This window comes from Antechinus flavipes, chromosome 2 (assembly GCF_016432865.1).
Source record: "Antechinus flavipes isolate AdamAnt ecotype Samford, QLD, Australia chromosome 2, AdamAnt_v2, whole genome shotgun sequence".
Classification (NCBI taxonomy): domain Eukaryota; kingdom Metazoa; phylum Chordata; class Mammalia; order Dasyuromorphia; family Dasyuridae; genus Antechinus; species Antechinus flavipes.
In genome coordinates this window covers 644260877-644286926 of record NC_067399.1, presented here as the reverse complement: position 1 = coordinate 644286926, position 26050 = coordinate 644260877, and the positions used below count along the sequence as shown (strand labels likewise).

The 26050-nt window shown below is 35.2% G+C and overlaps 1 protein-coding gene across 7 annotated transcripts in view; it reads left to right on the top strand.

The window, feature by feature from the left end:
- Positions 1 to 26050, top strand: part of BBS4 (Bardet-Biedl syndrome 4) — a 69066-nt gene that overhangs the window by 16774 nt on the left and 26242 nt on the right. For 6 of the 7 annotated variants that reach the window (XM_051982344.1, XM_051982340.1, XM_051982339.1 and 3 more), the window contains 4 exons: positions 14105 to 14184; positions 20869 to 20948; positions 23940 to 24003; positions 25832 to 25943. In XM_051982344.1, the coding sequence (XP_051838304.1) occupies positions 14118 to 14184; positions 20869 to 20948; positions 23940 to 24003; positions 25832 to 25943 (323 nt within the window). In that variant the 5' untranslated portion in view covers positions 14105 to 14117. The remainder of the gene's footprint in view (positions 1 to 14104; positions 14185 to 20868; positions 20949 to 23939; positions 24004 to 25831; positions 25944 to 26050) is intronic. The other variant, XM_051982342.1, reaches the window with a different exon arrangement.

Below are 26050 nucleotides of genomic sequence, written 5' to 3'. Positions count from 1 at the left end.
CCAACGAATAAAGAATAATGTGAGTCTTAGCCCAATTTATATTTTGGTTTGAGTTAGCTTCTTCAAAAAAACCATATTTTTGTTGATATCTTTTGTTTTTATGTCAGCTTTATTTCCAAACCATCCCTGACCCCACTCTTACCTAGAGAACCATCCTTTATAACAAAGATTAAAAAAATAAAAAAGTCCATCCAGCAGAACTCATTAACATGTAAACCATGTTGCAGATTCATTATTTTATACCTATATTTCCTCATGTCTGCAAAGAAGAGTCAAGATACATTTTCTCTTGGTCATTATAATTAAAGCATTTAGTTCTGAGATCAGGTGTTTTGGTTCTTTCCACTTACATTGATATACTCAGTTTTATTTTTCTGATTTTCATTCATTACTCTGTATTGGTTCATATAAATCTAATCATCTTTCTCTGAATTCTTCATGTCTGTTGTTTCTTACCATGCAGTATTCCGTTATATTCTGGTACCACAATTTGTTTGGCTACTTTTCCAAAGTGATGCATACTGATTCTCTGCTCTCACGAGAAAGAGAGCTACTGCAGACCTCAAGGAGCCATTGGATATTTCTTTCTATCTTTGTTGGTTTTGAGAGGGATGCGGATTGAATAAATGTCCTCTATTTGCTTTGTGATTAGCTTTATTTAAAGGTACCTCGGCTGCTTGGACTAGGATGAAAATTGCCAGACTTAGGGTTCTTAAAATGTTTGAGGCTCCTTTTCCTAAGAGAGTTTGGTGATGATGGCTAAAGGAGAACAAGAAGATTTTTTTTCAACTTCAACTTTTCAACTTTCACCACATTCTTGATTACCCTAATCCAGTGGGGTACAAGTGTGTCTGCACAGGTGAACGCCAGGCAGGCAAACCTCAGGGAAGTGCCCCTTCACCTTTTTCCTCCAGAGATTAAACAGACTCCAAAGTAGGCCCTGTGGTGCAAGCACAGCATTGCCTAAGCAACAGGCCACTCAGTACTAGAATCCAAGGGCCCCCTAGAGTCCTTTACCCAGACTCTGCCGGTGCCTGGTTCATCCCTTCCCATGAAGGGGAGAATCCCTTTGATAAGGATTGTGCTGTCCAGGCCATTTTATATGTTTTTCTAACTAGTTCAAGAACAAAAAGCAATATTTTTTCTGAAATTGTTGGTAAATATGTCATTGTTGTGTCTCGGTGGTTAAGTAGACATAAGTAGGACATTTAACAGAATATGACTTATTTAGAGAAAAATCAGTAGGATTCCAAGATAAATATCAGATACAAAACAAACAAGAGAATACATTTTAAATGAGAAATAACATGGTACTATAAGCAATAAATTTTGACATTCCAATAAATTATGAACTAAAAGTACAAGGAAAATAATAAATTTATAATTGAGATTTCTTTTTTACTTAATCCATGCCAATGGAGGGCAGAAAGAAGAGAATAAAAAAGTATTCAGTCTCTATTTGCCATGTATGGCATACATAGGTATCTAAAGTAAATGTATGAAAAATTTCTAACAACAGCTGAGATTTTTTTGTAACAGATTATAGGCCGGGGCCATCTACCTTATTACCATGGGCAACTCTCTCCTTTGTTGAATGCTGCACCTCTGATTTTGGCCTTCCTCTGGTTAAATAAAACTTTCCAACTTTTCTAGATTTTGACTCTTGATGACCAAATGGCTACACTCACACTACTGAGGGATTTTGGAATTCAGAAAGGATACTCAAGATCAGCGTGCATGAAGAAAATGTTTTCTAGTTCTCCAGCCAGTCTTACTGTGCCCTTCCCCTTCTGCCTCACCTGTCCCCATCCATGGATTTGTATTGGATTTGGAATCAGGGAATCCTGGTTAGAATCAGGGCTCTTCTACTTACGTTCTATATGAACCTGAGTGAGGAACTTTATCTTTTTTCCTTCACCTGTTAAATGAAGAGTTGGACTAGATTTCTAAGCTGTCATCTACTTGTGAGCCTTAGGTTTTTTTGCCTAATTCAATTGCAGAAACTTCGGTTTTTCCTACCTTGTAAATGAGAAAAGAAACAAGTCCAGCCCCTCCTTCCTCTTTCTTTTTATCTTTTCCTTAATAACTTCAGAAGCACCTAAATAAGTAAGATGGTGACCATTCTTCTCTGCCAGCAGCAAAGGGCTTCTTATGCTTAAAGAGCCTTATTCTTTGGCAGACCATTCTGAGTCTTTCCAACTTGATCAGGAAATCAAATTCTTTAAAATCAGATCATTCTAAGTAACTAGGTGAAAGTAAAAATAGATGTGATGAATCCAATAAATAGAAGCAGGTAAAGACATTGTCACTGTTACCCAAAAACCACATAAATACCTCAGAAGGTCACAATAACCCTCCCTTTCAGCATTAATAACCAGCCTGTATAGTTATTTTATATGTAATTTGTTTGGGGAAGCAGTATATTTGCAGGAGTTTTAAAAATTAATGACTGAGTAGAAATCTGATACAAGCAAAACCCATTATGTTATATCAGTCAAATCTCTGGATAGTAAATTCTTAAACCTTACTAACCAGGAGTTCACTTCTTCGAATGAAATTGTAGGAATACTGATGAATATAAACTGTCATTTGGGCTCTAGCGCTTTGGATAAAGTGCTAAAATTTTATGTTTACATATTTTGCAACATTGTACATATTGGCTCGTGATTTAAGTTAAAATTAAGATTTCAAAGTAATTTGTAAAAACAAGGTACAATTAAAAAGAATTTCCTATAAGGATAAGACCTTCCCACTTAAATCTACTCTGATTGACAAAAAACTTAATTGCCATTGATGTCTATGTCCAAAGCAAGGTTGTTTTGATCCCAGGTGATTTTATTTGTTGGTGGATATGGTTTTCTCTAAATAGGCAATTTGCTTATTTTAATTCATACTTAAGTATTTAAAACTTTGACATACCTGAGAACCTTGCCAAGCATTGTGTTCCAAAGCAAATTCCTGAAAAATTTTAAACAGAAATTTACTTGTCATTATTTTGGACACTAGTGAAAAGGATTTATTTAAATTTAAAGAAACTTGAAAAAGGATTAACCTTTGGTGTGAACATCTTGTCCTGGCACCTTATTAAAAGAAAAAATGATACTGGTGACATTTTTTCATAAGGCACTTAGATGTCTGAGTCACAAATAGAATGTGGTGGTAATGTCTAATTAGTTGAATCTGATTAAAAGGTGAGAAAAGTTTACTTTCCACATTACTTTGTTTTAATATTGTTCAGCAGATTGAATTGAAGTTACATCCAATGCCTGGCATATAGTAGATGCTTTATAAATGCACTTTGAATTGAGATTGTCATTAGGCAAATGGCAGTATAAATGGCTCAGTAATTTCCAGAGATTATATGAATAATTAAATTAAAATCTTAAATTTAAGGTGATAGTGATATATTGAGCATTCTAATATAAGTAGTCTTTAAGCATTTAAGTGCCTACAATGTACCAAGCTTTGTGCGAAACACTGGAACATAAAGAAATGCTAACAAATATGTGCTTTAAAAAAAAAAAAAAAAAAACTTGCGTTAAACCACTTAATATTTGTTTAAAAATGACTCCAAACAAACTTTGAGTCTTCTATTTATTTACAAGATGCTGAAATTGAACAAGTAACTGAACATTCCCTGTACAATTGGAAGGGACCTTAGGTATAACCTAATGCTACCTTTTTATAATTTCTTCATTAGGCAGTCATTCAATTTATATGTGAACATAACCAAGTGATGGGAGCTTCATGAGATTGATTGTTCACTTGTCTAACAACTCTTGTTAGGATGTTCATTCTCCTATCTGACTCTTTTCAGATTTCCAAATATATTAATTATGTTAGTTATATCACAAGGGATTAAGTAAATAAATCTCATCCCTTAGATAAGGACCTATGACTATCTTATCTGGTATAAGTTAGCCCACCTACTCTTGAAAATAGTTTGTATGCTAGAAAAGTGATTAAATTGTTTGTTTCCTTTGTCCCCATCGATGACCATTTTTACTCTGAAGATGTCAAAAGAAGAGGTCTCATATATAGATATTCAGAACCCATTTTGTGGTATCAAAAAAGAAGAAAAAAAATGAGTGCCCATCCTGTGGGCAGTAACTAAAACTATGGTGTATCAATATAATAGAATTTTGTGGTGCCATAAGAGATGATGAATCTGAAGAATTCTGATAAATTTGCAAAGATTTCTTTGAACAATAAAGGGTAAATTGAGCAGAACTTAGAAAACAAGATGGACAAACATCACACTAAAGGAAAACAACTCGGTAAATTAACCAGTTTGGATTCAGAAGTACTGATGATAAATATACCTCCCTCTTCCTTGGGGGGAGAAGTACAAAATGAGGCATCTGTGCTCAGACATGGCCCCTAAATCAGTTTGTTTCTTAGATATACTTTGTTACTGAGGAGAATTCTGGAAAGGTGAGATTATTAGGAGGTCAAATCAGCAAGCATATTTTTAGTGCCTACTGTGTGCCAGGTACTGTACTAAGCACTAGTAATAAAAAAGAAAGACAAAAAAACAAAACAAAATAGACCTTATTCTCAGGGAGCCCAGAATCCAAGATATATACAGGGTAAATAGGAGAGAATCCCAGAAGGAAGGCACTGTAAGATGGAGACTGGGAAACCTTTTTGGAGAAGGTGAGACTTGAAGGAAGTAAAAGCAACTTTTTTTTTTGAAGCATCAATTTCTTTTGTTGTTGTTGTTGTTGCTCTTTCTTTCTTTCTTTTTTTTGGAAGGCAATTAGTCCTGAATAATTCATTTAGGATCACAAAGTTAAGTCAGTTAATAAGTACTGAAATTGGATTGTACTCAGGTCCTCCTGATGCCAGGCCTGGTACCCTATCCACTACACATTTAATTGCCCCAATAATTTCTTTAAAAAAGAATTTGGAATATTTTTCATGTGATTTGCATTCTGGACTTTTGACTATCTTTGTTTATTCTTCTGAATATACAATTTGGCATTATTTCCCTTTAAATGTGTTATCCAGAGTTGAAAATAATACTCCTCATTTTATGGTTAGCATAGAATAAAATGTGATTGCTGTTTCCCATATCTTGGACCTCTCCAATTATATTAGTTTAGCCTAAGCCAATGATTTTTTTTCTCTTTTTAGCAGTTTTAGCTCTGTTGGCTCATGTTGAGTTCTTATGAAAAAATTGTAGGTCTTTTTAAAAATGAACTATTATTAAAGCAAATCTCCCATATCCTATAGATCTTATTTTTTTGAATCCAAATATAAAACTGTATCTTTATCCTATTTTCTTCCACCCTGTTAAAACTTCATCTTTATGTTGTATTTTTAAAAGATTTGTTCTCAGGGCACTTTCATCAGAAAACAACTCTGTGAGTCAGATACCATATTACAGATAAGGAAACTGAAAGTCAGAGTAAATAACAGAAGTCTAAATCTGGAAAAAACCTAAATGATATGAGTCCAGCTTTCTTATGTCTGGGAAATTTCAGAGCTGGAACTTAAACTCAGGTGTGGTGTAGTGTAGTGTAGTGTAGTGTAGTGTAGTGTAGTGTAGTGTAGTGTAGTGTAGTGTAGTGTAGTGTAGTTTATCCATCTACTGTGCTTATTATCTGCCAAGCCAGATCACTTTGAACCCTGATTCTGTTTTCCAAGTTTTCCAGCTATTTATCTGCTAATTTGAAAAGTTTACTCCCTTATATTTGAATGCACCTGTTAGTTTCAAATTAACATCTATTAATTTCTCAAAACAGTTTTAAAGCCAACTTTGAACTTGGAGTGAAATTCCACCTGCAAAAAAATCTACATAAAAACAATAAGAAAATTAATTATTTGATTATATTAGCTTTTACACAAGTATACCAATTAAAATGTCAGAAAAATGCCAGTGCAGTGTACTTTATATTGTAACTTTTATTTATACCTAGAAGATAATTACAAGATTGTCTCCAAGAAGTAGTTCTGTGAAATATACTGTAAAATTCCTAAGAATATTCACAGATAAGATTTTTCTAGGATCAGTCCAATTAAAAATGACTGAACAGCAGGTTTTAATCATGAAAGTCTGAATGTGTTATATAAGATGTATTTTCTGATTGCATGCATATATTCAAATCTTTTGCCATCATCTCTACTTATATAGACTAGTATATTTACAAGTAGAAGAGGAAATATAGGACTGTGGAAGGATCAGGAGTCTTGGAGGTATTCTGATTGCTTCACCAAGTGTTTCCCTTTTCTGGGCCTCAGTTTTCTCATCTATAAAATGAAAAACTTGGAATAGAAGGTCTTTGTAGTCTTTCTGGCTCTCTTATTATGTATGTAGGAAAAAAAAAAGTTTACCCAAATGTAAATGTGTCTGCCTTCATTAAGCATCTCAGAAGAGCAGAATTTCTGAAGTGATAATTTGCTTTTTGTTTGGATGCATTCCCAAAGAGCTGGAAGGCCACATGAGCATTCAGTAGTTTCCAATGTATTCACATTTTATCCTATCATGTTCCAGTTGGTCTGAAGACTTTGGTATTTTGTTTCCTGTTTGCCAGTGTTAAGGCTTGCCAACTGTAATAATAGGAAGAAAAAAGAAAAATTATTTACTTGGAAAATATATATTTAAGGCAGGCAAAATTTGACAAATTTTTAGAGCAATGGAAAGACAATGCTTGTAAATTGGCTGATACATTGTGAATAATGACTTACAGCTAAGAAAAAAGATCTCAGTTTAAAAGCTGTATAACCTATATAATGAAAAACTATAGCTCAAAAAAAAAAAAAAAATGTGTGAGCAAGAGATAGCTAGATAGAAATCCACGTGTTCCCCTGCTGTTTGGGAAATATTTAAAAGAACTTTAAAAAGGTCCCTAAGCACTTGAATATCTTCTCTGTAGGATGGATAGAAAGGCGTGGGCAAGGATCGTACAAACTGACAAAGTGTGGGGGAATTATGGTCCAAACAGAGATCAGATTAATCACATTGTCAGTGGGAATATTTAAGGATTGTTCTTTGTTCTAAAACCTTTTTTATAAGCCACTCTTGGTTCTTCCCTGTGAGATCCCGGCAATGTCACTTCACCCTCAGAACCTTCAATTCCTTATTTGGACAAATGGAAATCATAAAATGGGACTGGCAGCCTGGGGAGCTCAAATGAGATATGAACACGTGTAGAATGTTTTGTAAACTTTATTGATGACTCCTGATTTGTAGATACAAATCATGTATAGTAATCTAGACAATTATTCTAGAACCTTAGGCTCACCAGTGTAGAGCTGATAGGAGCCTTGGGGCTAGCTCCTTGAACCTCCTCATTTTAAAGATAAAACTGACAGGAAGATTGAGTGACTAATGCTGGATCACTCAATAAACTTCAGAGGCAGGATTTTCTTTTAAATTTATTGTATTAAAAAAAACAATAAAAAAGAAAGACAGAAAAGGAATATAAAATAAGAGATGTTGTCATGTGCCCAACAGAACATCAGGGAGGATTCAATATATAAAACAATGAATTACCAGTTCAAGAATGTATATTAGAAGAAATTATATTCCTAAGTGTCCGTCTTTTCTTGTAAATTGTTCTTTTGTTCTCTTTGTTTTTTATTTTTTTTCCCTCCCCTTTGATTTCTCCTTACTCCCAAGCTGGTTGTAATAAAGAAAAGATATATTTATGGATATAGGTAGTTATATGTACAAGCTGGTTGTAATAAAGAAAAGATATATTTATGGATATACATATGTAGTATACATATACATACATAACACACCTCCCACACACCCACACATCTTTCCTATCCCTGCTCATTCTTTGCTTTAATTCTGATCCTTAACTTGCCTTGCTATTACTTAACCTTCCCTTACTCATAGATTCTTCCCTTGTCTTCTTCCCTCATCCTTTGCTTCCTCATTTGCCCATCCCTCTCCCCTTATATGTTTATAGATTTGGGAGGGTGCTATACCTTTCATGATATATATGTCATCTTGCTTATTTAATCCATTCTTGATGTGAGTAGATTTTCAGAATTGCAAGCATTCCTTCCCCCTCTAATGCCTCTGTATTCTTCCTCTGCACCTCATTTGTATAACATAACTATTTTTACCTTAATTCTGCCTCAATCTTTCTTTTGAACTATGCTATTATTGATGTCAATCTTAAACATATGATATACATTTCCCATTTAAAAAACAAACAATTTTTCCATGTTGAGTTTCCTTGAAATTGATTTTTGATATTGGCTCTTAATAGGTTAAATTTTCTATTAAGTTTGGGTTTGGTTGATTGAAAGTCCTGAAAATCTGCAAGTTTACTGAATGATCATTTTTTCTCATCCAACTTTATAGATAATTTTGCTAGGTATGATATTTTTGGCTGCAGGCCTACTACTTTGATTATCAATAGATATGATTCCAGGATGTGCAGTCTTTTATCGTGGCTGCTAGGTTCTATACAATTCTCATTGTAGCTTCGGTGTCTTTAAAATGTTTTTTCTTGTTTCTATTAAAATTTTCTCTTTGATCTGGGGTTTTTGAAATTTGGCAATAATACTTTTATATGTTTTCCACAAAGAATTTCATTAAGGTGGTGATTGGTGGATTTTCTATTTCTGTTTTCCCCTTCTGTTCTATCACTCATTTTCTTGGATTATTTCTTGCATTATTGTGTCAAGGTTCTTTAGTTGGTTGCAACTTTCAGGTAGTCCAGTTCTTATGTTTTCCCTTCTTGATCTGTTCTCTAAATTTTTTTTTTTTTTTATATAAGGTGTTTCACATTCTGTTCTATTTTTTCATTCTTTAAAATCTGTTTTATTATTTTGTTCTCTCATAGCTTCACTGGCTTCCCTCCTTGCTCAATTCTAATTTTCAAAGAGTTATTTCCTTCCTTCCTCCCTTCCTCCCTTCCTCCCTTCTTCCTTTCCTCCCTCCCTCTCTTCCTTCCTTATTTCTTTCTTCCTTCCTTCCTTCCTTCCTTCCTTCCTTCCTTCATTCCTTCCTTCCTTCCTCCTTTCCTCCCTCCCTCTCTCCATTCCTTCTTCCCTCCTCCCTTCCTTCTTCCTTTTCTCCCTCCCTCCCTTCTTCCTTTTCTCCCTCCCTCCCTTCTTCCTTTTCTCCCTCCCTCCATTCCTTCCTCCCTCTCCCCCTTCCTTCCTTCCTCCCTCCCTCTCTTCCTTCCTTCTCTTGCCCAGGGTCGCACAGCTGGGAAGTGTTAAGTATGAGTCCCATTTGAACTCAGGTCCTCTTGACTTCAGGGTTGGTACTTTTATCCACTGCGCCACCTAGCTGCCCCTTAAATAGTTATTTTTATCTTTGAGACTACCTTCTTTTCTAGTTGATTAACTTTTTTTTCATAATCTTGTTTTTCTTAGATTTTATTTATTTAGTTTTTCCTCAGTGTGTCTCATTTGATTTTTAAATTCTTTTTTCAGTTCGTCTATAAATTCTCTTTGAGCAGGAAACTATTTCAGGTTACTCTGAAGAGCTTGAAATTTACCACCCTGCTCTAGCTCCCAGAATCCTCCCCTCCAGAAGCAGAATTTGAATACAATACTCTTTCTACTGTATAGCACTACTTCTCTGGAGTTTTTGTAACAAATGGAATTAAGTTGATTTCTAAAATGTTCATAGATTTTCTAATCTAGCTGTACTGCTCACATTCCTTCCAGCCCCATTCTCCCCATCTCTCTCCCTTAAGCTACTTCATATACACACACTCAGCTCACTCTTCAGTCTAGTGTGTTTTGTAGCCTACTTCTTAACATGGAAATGAAATCTTTCTGAGTTGTCAGGATAATATTAAGAAAAAATAGTAATTACAGTGAAGGGTTCAGAAGATTAAATGGATTCTCTGGGTCACTTAGGAAGGACTGGAGACAGTATTTCATCCTTTAGTTGAGTAGCCCAATAAAGCCAATATACATTGTTGTAGTAGTTTCTGTAACCAGTTCCACTCAGCTACATTTATTAAGTGCCAGCCACCATTAAAATAGTGGGGGAACTCAGTTACAAACGTGAAACAATCCTTGCCCATGAGGAGCTTCCATTCTATGGGGCAGAAGCAACCTGGACACTGAGAGATCTATACAGTGGAGATGAAGCAAGCATAAAATTATTTGGAGAGTAAGAGTGCTAGCATTTTGAAATGACAAAATATGAACAAAGATAAATATTGAAAGGTAATTTAATGGAAGGAACAGTTATCAACTATTGAATGGTTTTAGAGAAGCCTTCTGGAGATGCCTAAGCTGAACCATAAAAGAAGATGAGAATTGTGAAAGACAGAGATAAAGAAGGAATATTGTCTATACGGACAGTATCTTGTACTGTCAACAATCTACTTTTAGAGGCAAAAATTAGAATCCTGAATTTAAAAAACTTATCTTTATTATACTTTAGATTAACTGGAATATATATATATATTTATGTATATATATATATATATATATATATCTATGTATATATATATATATCACATAAAGCCAAATAAAGCTTGAAAGACAGATTGGAGCAAGACTGTGGAGGTCTTGGAGTATATATTTTATCCTAAAGATAATACAGAGCCATTGATAGTTTTTAGAAACATTTTGGCATCTGGGTGAAGAATAGACAAGAAGGAGATGCTAAAGAGAATATTGTAAGTCTGTTGAGATAAATTTAAACTTATCAGCACCAGGAGATCATAAAATTTCAAGCTGGAATGGACCTTAGCAGTCATTTTGTCCAGCCCAATCTAAAAGTAATCAAGATATTTTTGGATCCTTACCAGCTTTATACACAGATCCCAGGAACATCATTAGTTGTAATGACCGCATATTTAAAATCAGCTGGAGTCAGGAATTCAGGTTAAGGGAAAAATCTTCAATCTTTTTTGAAGTGAAGAGGTGAATAAGGATTGCGATAGCAATGTGGGCAGCTGCGACAGGAAGCCAGCTAACAGAGGGAGATCTGAGCTGAAAAAGCCTTCGCAATGGCAATGCAAACAGTTGTAGCTTTAGAAACTGATCTTTTCGATTTCCCAATGATCCTAGTTTATTTTAATACCTTTGATGATATTTTCACAGGTCTTAACATTCATACTGTGTAACTGGCTCTTGATTCCATCTACTTTACCTGTTTTTGAAAAACAAACAAACAAACTAACTTGATTGATGAGTTTTCTCTGCATCCACATCAGGCTCTTTAGACAACAACGGTTTTTCTTCCTCATTGAAATTGTTTCCCTTTGTATCTTTGGCATTCTATGTTAAGGGCTTTACATTCCTCTTAAGACTTCCTTTGCAGAATTTAGTTTGTGGGATCCTACCTAGACTTTTTCTGAATCTTTTGAAATCTTTGTCCAAATCTAGGGTTCATGTCAGATCCTGGCTCTCTTTCTCCACTTAGTTGTTTCCATTATTTCCACTTCCACAACCAATTGCTCCACATACTTCATGATATAATGTTTCTTCTTGCTCTGTTAAAACCAACTCCTTTATTAGAGTCACACTGATCTTCTAATAATATGTCCACTTGTTGAACATTGACAAGGATCTCACATAAAAGTACCCTTAGCTAAACTACTGTTTATATATATAGAAAAACTGTGATTCTGTAACATCTTTTCCACCTTTCCTGTCACTTGACAGCATCACTATAAAATCAAAGGGAAATAGTACTGAAAGACATGTCGTATATTACTTTGTTTCATGAATTACCATGGCCAATGAATTCATTGCCAAATGGCCAATGTACTGGTGATGAGCCTCTTTGTACTTAGCTAGCCTGGTCCTTCGAAGTCTTTAGCTCTCACTATTAGAACCTAACAGAATTTGTGTATGAGTAATGTGGCTTTACCCAGGGTTCACCACCATGTCTTATAAAGATCTTTCAGATATTCAAAGAATAGCACTTTTTTTTTTCAAAATAATTTTTGTCTTCTTAGGTCAATCTGGCTGGTAGAGAAGTTCACAAAAATTCTTGCATTTGTTATTGCTTCAATTCAATTTTGTTCATTTCAGTTATTAAAGGTATACTGTGTGCAAAGTATTATTCTTCTAGGCAAAGTAATTTAAAAAAAAACTACTTTGCTTGCCATGCTCTTCCTCTTCTTTCTAGTTTCCTCTTGGGCCCAAAACAAGCTATTTTATGTGGCCTAAATCACTAATATGTAGCTAGGAGTACAGTACAGTGTCTCTGATGCTCTGCCCCTTCCTACTTAGATAACAATGCAAAAAAGCATTCACTTGTATCCTGAGCCATGTGGTTTGGATTCTAGTGGGCCCTTTAGTTAATTAGGTCAGCTTCTTTGAGTAAATCAGTCATCCAGAATCTTGGGTTCTTCATTTGTAAAATGAAGTAGTTGGACGGGTTGATCTCTAAGGTCTCTTCTAATTTGGGGATTCCAGGGTCTCTCATGGCTCTTCCTCACTCTCTGATCCCATTACCTCCAAGGAACCTTCTGCTCTAAAATGACGTGCACAGTAACAAGAAATCCCACTGTACTCTGCCCTGTTCAGTACTGAACATCTAAAGTATGTGTTCAGTTTTGGACGATACATTTTAGGAAAGGCATTGATAGTCAATAGAAGTCAATGTTGAGTGTCCAGAAAAAAGCAACCAAGGTAGTAAAAGACCTTAAGCTAATGCCCCCTAGAATTAGTTAAAAGAATTGGTAATATTTAATATGAAATAGAGAAGTTCTGGAAGGTTGGGGAAGGATGGGACAGAATAGCTGTCTCCACATATTTTACAGGCTTTCATGTGGAAGAGAAGGTAGTCTTATTCTACTTGGACCCATAGGGCATAATTTGGAGCAATGGTTAGAAGTTTCAAAGAGGCCTATTTAGGCTTATAAAAAGAAAAACCTAACAATTAGAACTATCCAAAAGTTCATTGGGCTGCCTTGGAAGTTGGTGGCTTTCCCCCAGTTGGATGGAGGTATAGGTCCTTAAGAGAAGATGAGATGGTCACTTGTCAGGCATATTGTGAATGGAATTCTTTTTTCAGATACAGGTAAACTAGATGACCTCTAAGTGCCCTTCCATTCTGAAATTTTTTTGAGACTATAGTTTTATATGCTAGATTACAAAGTCTATGAAAGTATGAATTAACAATGGTCTCATTTGCTTGAATCTAAAAAAAATAGGTAATAATGGGATCATTTTGTAGGGAAGTGGATATTTAAGCACATCAAATAAGCATAAAAGGATACACTGTCAGATTACATACTTTTTATACAAAAATAAGAACTTAGAAGGATCATATTTAATTTACTCTCTTAGTAGCAAACAACAGTGATTTAGTAGAAAGCTATTTAGTATTAGAAAACCTAATTCCTGTTTTTTACTTTGGTTAAACCTTTTTTTTATATATATTTTTATCTTTTCATCAGCAGTAGATTAGGATTGCTTAAAATGTTATTTTGACTTAAATTAGTTATGGATAGTTTCAACACTAGATTTGCATAAATTCTGGATTTGGAAGCAACATAAGGTAGGAAGAAAAGCAATGGCCTAAGATCCCTGGGGTCCTAGATTCTGGTCCTCTACACATGACTCTTTGTCCTCAGGTATCACAACCTCTCTGCATCCTAATTTGTTGAATAGGGATAGTAACCACTGTCCTATCTACTTTATGGGATGACAGAAAGATTAAATGAAATAATGGACTTGAAAATACTTTTTTAAACATATACAGACAAGTTATCTGTTTTCTCTTAGTAAAATACAGGCTCCTGGAAAGTAGTGACTTTTTTCCCCCTTTTACTTCCTTAGCATCTGCCTGACACATATCAGGTACTTAATATATATTTGTTTACTTGAGTTAAATAAACCTCTATTTATAGAAACAGTGATATAAATGAACATTTGGTTGAATGAAGTTACAACAAAGCTTCCTGATGGTACAGTGAGGTGTGATCATAATTTTTTAGTAACTTTATTGCAAAAACATATTGGTAGGATGGTTGTTCTATGAGATATGCCTTTAAGATACCATATAACTTAACATAATAATAACAAGTATGTTATCTATTATTGGGGTTTGATTTAAGGCATCAAGGTGATATGTGATAATTTTTAATGTACAGTAAAATTTGATTAACCAGAATTTTTAAATAACTATTATTTTTTTTCTGAACTCCACTTTTAGGAAAAAGCTGCACATGGCAAGCAAACAAGCTGCTAACAGGGATTTAGCTACAAAAAGCAACTTCCAGCATATATCCTGGGGTCAGTACAGACTTAGCCAAATTCCTGTACCTTCTGCCTCTCCATCTATGTAGTTCTGGGCAATGAGAATTAATGTTCTGAGTGATGATCATAACAGTACCTTACCTTTTCTGGTTTGTTGTCTTTTCCAGAATGCATTCTCATTATTCATCTGCTCTGAATTCACAACATCTCTGTAAGTTAGAGAGGGAACTTATTATCCTTATATTGGACAGCTAAGGAAATAAGGGTGTGCTGGGAAGGGTAAATCACATGTGATATCACTGGTAGAGTTGGGCCTAGAATCTTATTTCATGGCTCTTCTTATTAATGAGCTCTTTTTTTCGCTACCGTTTTGTCATCCAAGTCTACAGCACTGGAAGAATTTCATTTGGTACTTAGGAAGAGAGTAAAAAGAACTAATGATTTTTTTTCTTTTTCCCTTTTTTCCCTCTTCCCTTTTCCTTTTCCTTTTCCTTTTCCTATATCCTTCCTTACTTGCTTTGTCTTTATTTTTGTTTTTATTCCACAGACATTTTTCTTTAAATCTGCTGCCATTGAATTCTTCTTTAACAAAGAAAAAATACTGAAGCCATACCATCAAACTATGGCTGTGTCTGAGAGTTTATATCCCAAATCACATTTACCACCTCTCTACAGAGAGGAGGCATTGAGTGTTTATCATTAATTCTTGAGAACCTAGATTGGTCTTTACAGTTAATTGAACTAATGATTTCAGAAAGATTTTCAAAATATGAATTCAGAGAAAACATTTTTTCTTATCTTTAACTACAACAGCATTGTTTTTTTAGTTAGCTTACTTTTTCAAAATAAAGGGAAAAGGATATATTCCATATTATAGTATTGTGAATTTGACTTCCATTACTATCAAAATTCTAGATCATATCATGGATACAGCCAAACCTATTTTATTTACTTCTTGCCCCTCTCTCTTTTACAAATAAATATTTAAAAAGCAGTTTAAAATTATATTAGTCCAAAGCTTTTGGATTAACATGAAAGAATGTTTATTAGTCTTTCAATAACTTTTAATTCAGAAAGCATCCTGCTCTTCTCTTCTTGATTAGCCTTGGAAAAACTCATCTGCAAGTAATTAGGTTGGTGGCAAGATTAGGGAAAAGTTTCCTAATTGATCCAGTTTAAAGCAATTATAATCTTTTTCTCCTTGCCCTGAAGGGAATTAGAGTGAAAGACTGAGACATCTCTCAAGTTTTATCTTTGATCAGCTAGAAAAGAGCATTCTTGAAGGAACTGGTCCAAGAGGGATTGAATAGTTCTAGAAAAATAATTTTTTGTTCTGTTGATAAAGCAAATTCTTGCCTACAGTGCAGAATATAATACAAAATTTTCTTCTAAATGGAGAGAGAACCTGGTTGAATGACCAGACCAGTAGAGTATTGTTTAATAGGTTATTGTCAAAGTGAAGGAAGGTCTTTAGGTGACTTATATAGGGATCTGTCCTTGGCTCTGTGGTGGTCAGTGTTTCTATCAGTGACTTAAGTCAATCAAATTATTAAATCCCTTTTATGTGTCAGGTATTATGTTAGGCACTGGGGATACAAATACAAAGAATGAAATAATTGCTATCATTGCAATCACATTTTTAGATAATACAAAGTCAGGGGATTCAATATGTTGAATAGCAGATCCAGGACCCAAAAAAGATTTCCAATCTAGACTGGTGGGTTAAAATAGTTAAGAAATTTCATAGGAATACATGTACACTCCTATAGTTAGCTTCAAAAAAATCAGCTCTATAAGCATGAACTAGAGAAAAGCCTGGTTTCCATAGAGTATATGTGAAAAGATCTAAAGTTGTTATCTGAATCTGAGACGATTACGTGGTAGGCCTAGTGGGTTCAGACGTGGGATTCGTTGGTGTTGGGGAACTCATAGTGTGAATATTTCTTGCATTGGCTCAGTCCCTTTCTAACTTAGTCTTAGAGAATTGCCAAGTATTCTCTAAATAAATGAGGAGCTTATAGTCATTCATCTGTGGGTGAGACAGAACTGGAACATATACCTCCCTGACTCTTAAGGCTGCCTCCCAACATGATTTTAGACTATTTATCAAGATTACTTTCCAGAGCTGAGCTAATGGTCTTACTCAATATGGACCCCATTTGCAGGAGTAATTGACATAAATTGACATGACTATAGTTTGAAACAGTAGAGGATAGCTGTCTTTAAGTCTGTTTGAAAGATTTTCACGTGAAAAAATATTAATATAAGTATATTTACTAAGGGAGCATAGAGAACATTGGGGAAAAATGTCAAAGGGCAAATTTTATCTTAATATAAGGAAAGTTTTGCTATAAACTGGGGCTGTCCCAATGAGGAAGGTGCTATCTTAGGAGTCCGAGGGCTTTCTGTCCCTGCATGAATTTAAAAAGAGGCGGGGCCTCTCCTTGAGAGAGAAGCGTCTGGTGAATTAGAGTCATACTCTAATACTCTGAAGATGGAAATGGCATGGCCCAGACAAATTCTATTGTGGACTACCCTCTCAATCTATATTATAACATTTATATATACAAATTTGCATAACATTTTTGCCCAGGACAATCTTGCTTGAGGGTTGTGTTTAGTGGGGAGGAATGGGATGGCACTCCCAGGAATAGCTTCAGTTTTCTTTTGCTTTACTGTAGTGACGCTAGAAGAAGAGTGAATGTGGTGGACAGTTGCTCATTAAGTATAAATGTCTCAGCTTGTTTGTTTGTTTGTTTTGCACTAGAGTGGGTTTACTTTCTCCTTTTATTGCTGCTGGGGACTCAGAGTAACATGCCAGCTATAATAAGCATTCTGGTGACTTTTATTGTGCTATACCCTAATGATGGCTTAGCTTAAGTTATGTTGTAATGGGAAGAGCACCGGACCTGGAGCTGGAAGTGGTGGTTGTCCTGTTCAGTTGTAGCTATGCTTCATGACTCCATGGAGCATTCCAGACCTTCTGCTTACACTTATCTCCTGAAGTCTGTCCAAGCTCATGTTTGTTGCTTCTAGGACACTGTCCATCCATTTTGTCCTCTGCCCTTTTCTTCTCCTTTTGCCTTCAATCTTTCCCAAAATCAGGATCTTTTCCTATGAGTTCCATCTCCTCATTATGTGTTCAAAGTATTTAAGCTTTAACTTCAGTATTTTGACCTTTCAGGGAATAGCTTGAGTTAATCTTTATGTAGTGACTGATTTGATCTCCTTGCTGTCCAAGGAAATGTCTAATGTCCAAAGTATCAATTCTGTGCCACTGTAGTCCAAAAATCATAACTTTGACATATGGACCTTTGTCGGCAAGGTGATGTCTCTGCTTTTAATTTGCCGTAGCTTTCCTTCCAAGGAGCTTTGTTTTAAGCTGAAATTGGCATCTATGGTGAGCTTTGAGTGCAAGAACATAAAATTTGATATTGTTTCCATTTCTTTATCCTCTATTTGCCAAGGAGTGATGGGACCAGTCACCAAGATCTTCATTTTTTGATGTTAAGCTTCTCTTCTTTTCTCACCCTTATCAAGAGACTTCTTAATATTTCTTCATTTTCTGAAATCAGAATCATATCATCTGCCTATCTGAGATTGTTGATATTTCTTCCAGTTTTTGATGTCCAGTAAAGAATTTTGCATGATATAATTCTACATGTAAGTTAGATAAGATGTGTTCCATACAGAAGCTTTAGTGTAGTCAGTAAATAAGAAGTAGATGTTTTTCTGTAACTCTTTTGCTTTTTCCATAATCCAGTGAATGTTAGCAATTTGGTCTCTACATTGAAGAATCTTAAGCATAATCTTAGTAGTATATTTTTTAGCGTTGTCCTTCTCTTTAAGATTAGGATTTTTTCCAATCTGGTGGTTACTGTTGAGTTTTCCAAATTTGCTGGCATGTTGAGTGTAGCATTTTAATATCATTTAAATCTTTTAGGATTTAAAATAGCTCAGCTAGAATTCTGTCACCTTCACTAGCTTTATTATTAAATGTTGCCTAAGGTTCACTTGACTTCATTCTTCAGAATGTCTGACTCTTGATTAGTAACCACATCATTATGGTTATTGGTGATGTTAAGGTCTTTCTTAGATAGTTCTTTTGTTTATTCTTCCCATTTCTTAACTTCTCCTATTTCTGTTAAATCCCTACCATTTTGTCTTTTATTTTATGCATTTTCACAGGAAATACTCCCTTGATGCCTTTAATTTTCTTGGAGAGATTTCTTGTTTTTCCAATTCAGTTGTTTTCTTCTATTTCTTTGTATTGCTCATTTAAGAAAAAAATTTTTATCTCTTTTTGCTGTTTTCTGGAAGTCCACATTCTGTGTATCTTTCCTCTTCATTTTCCTTTTTTTCTCAGCTATTTTAGAGATTCATCAGACAGCCATTTTGCTTTCATATTCTTCTCTTTCTTTGGAATGGTTTTTGTTGCTGCCTCCTGTACAACATTGTAAATCTATATATCCATCGTTCTTCAGCTACTCTACCTACCAATCTAATCCCTTAAATCTATTCATCATTTCAACTTCATATTCATAACGGATGTTTTTTATGGTCTGAATGTTTTCCCTGCTTTCTTCAATTTAAAACTTAATATTATTGAGTTTCCTATGAGAGTCCCTCTGCCATAGCAAAGCAATGATCCAGGAGGGTTGGAGTCAAAAGACCTGAGTTCAAATTTCAGAGGTGTGCCCCATGTTAGCTCTGGGCAAATCATGTCTGTTTTTCCATTTGCAAAATGAGGGGTTTGGCATAATGATCTCTAAAATCCTTTTAAACTCTTTAAGTTGTACCATTTTTCAAGGATCTTCTAAATAAGTCTCACTATGAAAGAAGATAAGTAATAGTGGCCCTCTGTGCAGAGGTCAGTGAGGTAAATTGCCATGATCATTATTTCAAATAGAGGAAATACAGTTTTCTATCCTTTGGGTAAAATCTATCTTGGGAGCATCATCAGTTTTCAGTTTTCCTGTTCTTTAGGAATAAAAGAATTTCTAAGATTTTTAGAATCCCTTTATCTTTGAGAATTTCCCATAAAAGTTATACAGTTGTGAGATTTATTCACATCAAAATAAGAGGACTATTATAGGGTATTTACAAGTAGCATTTAGGTGACAAAATTTTGGTACGCAAAATCTCTTAAGAAAGTTGAAAATCAATGTTCCCTTATCTACTTGACACATTGCCATTCCACGGTGGGCTTAGTGACCCCTAGTGTTCACCTCTGGAAACTGCCTTAATTCTTTTAAATGGTACTTTGAAGATACTTTCCAAGGTGCAAATTTATGAATAGTTCTGAGTAAAAATCCACAAAGTAGGTCACATTTTATCTGGAACTTTTAATTATAAGTAAGACTTCTGAGTTTCTATAAACACGGAAATAAACTTTTTTCCTTATCTTGGTATTGTATAAAACTCAGAAAATTTTCCTTTCACATATTTCCCATATCTTGCTTCCATGGTTGATAAATGGCAGAATTTACCTTGTTAGACAAAAAGGAAAGGAGGTAAGAAGAATTGTAGTTTGTCTTAAATGCTCGGTGAGCCATTTACAGTCTCATGGTCTGATCACTATAGTATGCTAATTTGCCGTTTATTATTTTGTTGTTTTACATAGTTTTGGTTTTTACTCCAATGTGGAGAATTCAATTCAGCAAATATTTACTACAAAGGAAGTTTTTAAGGAGACTTGCTATGTATGAGGTGGGGCAGGGAGAGAACGGGTAAAAGAAATCAGTGATAACTCGGGACCTGAGAGGAATAATGGTGCCATTGATGAAAATGAGGGTCTTTGTGTAGGACAAAGGAAAAATGAGTACTGTAAAAAAGATCAGGGTTTTATCATTTGTATAGTTACTTGTGTAAAATGCTTATGACGATACTTTTCTGTTTTGAGTTACAAAGACTAAAATGTTCATCATCTGGTGGCTATCTTTCTAGTATCTAGCTTCTCTGAACTAATCTGTTAGTTGATAAATGTCTTAAAACTTTCCAAGCTCCAAAGATTAGGGAGAAATCATCCTCCACTGACCTTATGGAACCTTATGGCTCACTTGCATGGAGAAGGAAGTCACAAGGTGCCATTTATCATGACCACATTTTCTTCGCTCTCAGGGATTTAAAAAAAAAAATTCATTCCAGAACTGGAACAAAGTGAGTAGAACTTGGACCCAAGACATTGATGTAATTCCTACTTATAGTTGTGAATCATACCTTGCCTCTTTTGTCATTTCACTTTCTTAAACATTCGGTTCTCTTGTGGAAAAAAGGAGGGAGGGAAACCAGTATTGCTTCTGCGTTTGTGCTTCAACCGCCAAAATTAACATGGAAGCCTTAGCTTACTGCAGTGGCTGTGGTTGTCTTAGAATCAAGAGAAGTGAATAAGATAACATTGTTTCAAGTTCATCAACAAGATGATAGTATTTTAGATGAAATACATGTTACTAATCAATGGACTTACTTTGTGATTTTTACATGCTTTGATATTAATTAGCTATCCCAAATTTGATAGTTTTTTTGATTCCATATTTTTTTCTTTATACTTTTTAATGGTTTTTAGTATTCAGGTAACATTCTTTTCAACACAAATAAGAAAAATGTTAATTGTATGTAACATTATTTGTAAAGAACTGTTTGGTCTAAAGGGGGGGATACAAGAGGAGAATATCTGACATTGACAGTTTTTGTTTTTGTTTTGGCAAAATGTTCCACCAGCCTCCGAGTTTCCTATCTTGGAGAAGCAGAACTGGTTGATACATCTTCATTATATCCGCAAAGACTATGCAGCATGCAAGGTAAGCTATACCCTGAGATATTAAACTGAAAAGCAGAGAAACTTTGATGCTATAAATTATTATTTTTTATTGAAGCTTTTTATTTTCAAGATATATGCAAGGATAATTTTTCAACACTGACTCTTGAAAAATCTTATGTCCCAATTTCCCCTTCTTCTCCCCATTCCCTCTCCTAAATGGCAAGTCATCCAATATACGTTAAACATGATAAAAAATATGTAAATTGAATATAGGCACACATATTTATAAAATTATCTTGCTGCACAAGAAAAATCCGATTGAAAAGGAAGAAAAATGAGAAAGAAAATAAAATTCAAGCAAACAACAACAAAAGAAGTGAAAATGTTACATTGTGAACCACACTCAGTTCCCACAGTCCTCTCTTTGCGTGTAGATGGCTCTCATCCTCACAAGGTCATTGGAACTGGCCTGAATAATCTCATGGCTAGAAATTATTTTAAAAGACCTTTTCTCCATTCACTAGTGGTTAAAGATGACGGTTGGCCACTTTTGAAAGTTTCCAAATTTCAAAGATGATAAAATATTTAGAGTTTTTTCTTGTGATAGAAATCAGAGGAGAGGTTGAAAAACCTTCCATTTCTCATAAGTATGTAAGATCTCAGATGGCTATATCAAAAGCATCAGTCTCCTGTATCTTAATAGATTATAGTTATGTAATTATGGGCCCCTAAGACAAGAATATCTCTTAAGTCATCCAACCATTTGGGAAAACAACGTGGCAGCCTCTGTCTGTTCTAGAAACTTTGATGAACAGGAGCTCTCCTCTAGGCCGTTCTGAAGAGCAGTATTGGCTGCCTGATCTTCCTCCAGCACTGAGATGTCAGTTTTTAAAATTCTGTTTTCTCAGATGTTGACATCCTTGATATCTAAAGTCATTCAATCCATCCTACAGGGAGAATTTCTCCCTTCCCTCACCCACCTTTTGAAGTGATTCTTTCTGATATCTTCATCAAATCCTGGATTCTTGTTTCAACAGTCTTGTACAGGGAAGGAAAGGAGAAATATCCTCCAAAGAGTACACGAAGGCAAAACCAAAAATTTCATTTGAGGGACTTATTTTAATTTAAAGGCCTCATAAACTCCAGACCTTCAAGTGTGTAGAAAGAAATCTCTTAAGAGAACAGTAGTTCAGAACTGGGGCCTTAAGAAAACTAGCATAACAGATAACTAATCTTAGTTCTTTTTCCCACTAAACCTTTAAATAGCTATCTTATAATAGTGGGGAATAAGATGTTGCTAATGAAATTCTTGATCTAAAAAAAATTGGACATTTTTTGGAATAAACAAATCCTATGCTGGCATTCAATATTTTCTGTATCGCTTTTAAAAATGGGACACAGACAACAAAAATAATATTAATTAGAATAATTTTATCTAGAATTTAAGCCAATATAAATTAATTGTTTTGACAAAGAAGCCAAAAGATCCCTTAGTGGTCAGACCTTCAGCTTACTTATCAATTAGAAGAAATTGCTTGTAAACACTGGGTTATTAGATTATAAACTCTATTTTCCCAGCATTGCTATCTGACAGTAAGACCTAGACCACTACTGCTTCTGAAGGGTTAAAGAAAAGCATCACACACTCAGGGAAATGGAAGAGAGCAGGCTGTGTGCCATGTGACCTTCTGGGACTGCCCAGAAAGACCATCCTTGGGAATTGTAAGGTACCAAAAGAACAAGGTCTGCTCTCATCGGGAGAGTGAGAGCCTGTCAGGATGCTCCAAGACTCCGCTGGTGCAACATGAAGAGAGAATGAGGAAGGACGGCCTAATGAGGGAACCTGCTGTTGCCAGCTGTCAGCAGGACATGGCTAGGAGTGGATGGGTGGTAATCTGCATCACTGAATTGGGAGCCCTTAAAGAAGTGAGATCATAGATACATTTGAATATTTTAAGGCCATTGTCTTCAGTTTGAAGGATGTTAATTCCATTATGATGAATCTCATTTTAAAAAAGAAAAAAACAGTTAACCCAGAGAATGCTGTCTTTATTTGTTTTGATCGTGTCTCTTGTTTTTTATAGCACGAATATTTTTTGATTTCCCTAGCCTCATTCCATTAGAATTTTTTTAGATATCTTGGAAGGTGTTTGCCCTGTTATTACCATCTTCTTTATTGGTTTATGTGCTTACTCTCAAGGTTTCTGACTGAGTTTTCTTTCTGAAATCTTTTTAAATTTCATTCTTTTAAAAAAATAATTCCTTATTATTCACTTTCTGATATTTTCTCATTTGATGTCAGACCTTTAAGGGTTGTACCTCAAAACTCTCTTAGCCTGTTCATGTACTGCAGAATTTATTTTTCACCAACCTCAGTTTTTACTCCAAATGACTTCTGGAAAAAGACAACTCCTCCTTAAAAAATAGAATTGGTGATTTGGGGGGTTTGGGGGGTGGAATCTACTGAATGAAAATTTCAGGAGATATCTGAATATCTATGGAAATATTTAATTTTTAAAAACTTAAAAAAAACCTGCATTGCACAGAACCGAATATTTATGGAAATATTTAATTTTTAAAAAAATTTAAAAAAAAATAAGCATTTTAAAGAACTCATTTTTAGAGTGGAGGATTGGAAAGAAAACTGAGCCAGTAATCAAGAGAGGCCTGGTTTTGAATCCTGGATTTGAAAGTAATATGCCTTTAGAAATGTACTTTTGATATTATGAATCTCAGTTTTATTATCTGTTAAATGGAAATGTTTATACTCCTGATTTCTCAGTGTTGCTGGGAAAGAAAGTCCTTTATAAGCCTTTTAAAAGGCTACATAAATGACTGAATGGGAAACTTTTTTTTTCTTCCAAACTGAGCCAAAATCCTAAGAAATTATTGAATTGATTTGCCTCTCTGAATAAATTGCTTTATAATGGATAATTTAGTGTTTTAGGATTCTCATATAAATAAATAGTATTAATTTGCAATTTTGTGACTGTGTGATAAAGTACAAGTTAAAGTTTTTTTTTTCTTTTAGGCTCTTATCAAGGAACAACTTCAGGAGACTCAAGGGTTATGTGAATATGCTATCTATGTCCAAGGTAAAAAACATTCTTTTATCTCTCTCTCTCTCTCTCTCTCTCTTTTTTTTTTTTGGTGGGAGAGAGATACAGATTCAGATTCTGGGTTTGAAAACAAACTTCCAACAAACTATCTTATTTGACCCTAATTCCCTCTTCTTTATATCTCTCTCTTCAGAAATCTGGAAAGACCAGCACATATTGGGTTATTTGGAAGTTAATGCCAATGTGGGGGGAAACAATGTGTTCTCCTCAATTCTTGTTCAGCCCTCTTTAACCATTGTCTCTCCAAGTCATTACAAAGGGCCCTGGGACTCACAGAGTGATTCAGTGATGAGAGAACTGGAAGAAAAAGCAGGGCCTTGGGAGGCCAGGCAGGATGGAGGGCAAGGACTGAGTTTGGGGTGCCAGGATAAGCTAGGGATGCTAGGTGAATGAAAATTGATCCAAAGCTCTTTCAGGACCACTAAGTTGATCTGTGTTCTTTAATACAAGAGAACCACATTGGACTTTCAGGAACTTCCTCTCTTGCTTCTGTGCATAAATGAATATTTTTTCATTCATTGTCCACCAAATAGGTGGTCTTACTAGGACTGATGTGATCCCATCTCCTATTATCAGCATGTTACATTAAGGTATGTTGGGGCAGGTTTGGCAGAAGCACCACAATATTGCCAACCTTAAAAAACTCTGGACTTTCCAAGTCAGTAATTCAATTCATTTAAATTCACTGAGCATTTATTAACCACCTATTATGTGTCAGGCATTGACCCTAGGTTTTGGGGATGCAAGGGCAAAAATCAAAGTAGTCTCTGCTTGAAGTACAGACATTCTCCTGGAGAAAAGCAAATGTATCCCAATAAATACATACAAAATATGGAAAAATTCTTTATTTTTGAGATCCTGGAAGGTCCTCACAATGGAAACATCCCAAAAGGTCAGACATAGGAGATGGCACTTGAAGGGATCTGTGGATTCCAAGAAGTAGAGATGGATATTACTCTAGAAATAGGAGAAAAGCCTTTGTTGGGGGCAGGAGCAAGAACTGGAGTAGCATATAGGAACTAGCAGGCAAGTCTGGAGATAAGGGCTAGAGGAGAGAGTACAAAATCAAATTAGAAAGGCTGGAGCCAGATCATGAAGGGCTCAAAGTGACAAGCAGTGGAACTCATTTCTTATTCTAGAAGCACAAGGGACCCCCTGAAGCTTCTTAGGAAATTTTTAGTCAAGGAAAAGTTCCTATTTTGGGACTGACAGAAACAAGGTCTGAACACTCACTCAACTTATTAAAATCAGAGAGCAGCCTTGGGGTCTCTGAACTTGTTTTTAAAAGCTATTTGGATAACTACTTCAACATAATTGTCTTGCTTCATAGCCCTGTGTATTTTGTGGATTTGAAAGCATTTCGAGAAGAGGTCCCTAGGCTATACCATACCATCAAAGGGGTCCATATCATTTTAAAAAGAACTCCTGATCTGGAGATTCCCTCTTGAAATAATCAGGTCGAAAACCCAAAGCAGCCAGCAAAGGAGGCCTCCCCGCAGGAGGAAGAGTGCTATTGTTGGACTGTCTTGGCTGTTACTAGTCATTTTGTAAGGGAATGCTAAAGGAAGATAGCCAGGAGTTTTATGGTTACAGACAACCTTAACGTACTTTACTCCAGGGGCACTTCAATATCTAAATCTCTTCTTAAGTTAGATCCTGATTGATAGAGTGCCCCTGGGAAAACGATGTTAAGAGGCTGTACATTAAAGTTTTTAATCTGACAGGCTTGTGCTTATGTTATCCTTTCTGTCCTCCTCTCTGTCCAGGACATGGTTTTACTCACTTTTTGTTTGTTGCCTCATAGCTTTAATATATCGTCTTGAAGGGAATATCCAAGAATCCCTAGAACTCTTTCAGTCTTGTGCTGTTCTCAATCCTCAGAATGCTGACAACCTCAAGCAGGTGGCCAGGTCCTTGTAAGTACCGAAAACTGGCACTGGGATTGCAGAGTTAAGATTAGGTTTTCTTTCTTCACTATCTAATGTCAAATGCTGCAATATTTTTGGTGAATTTCCTGGTGTGC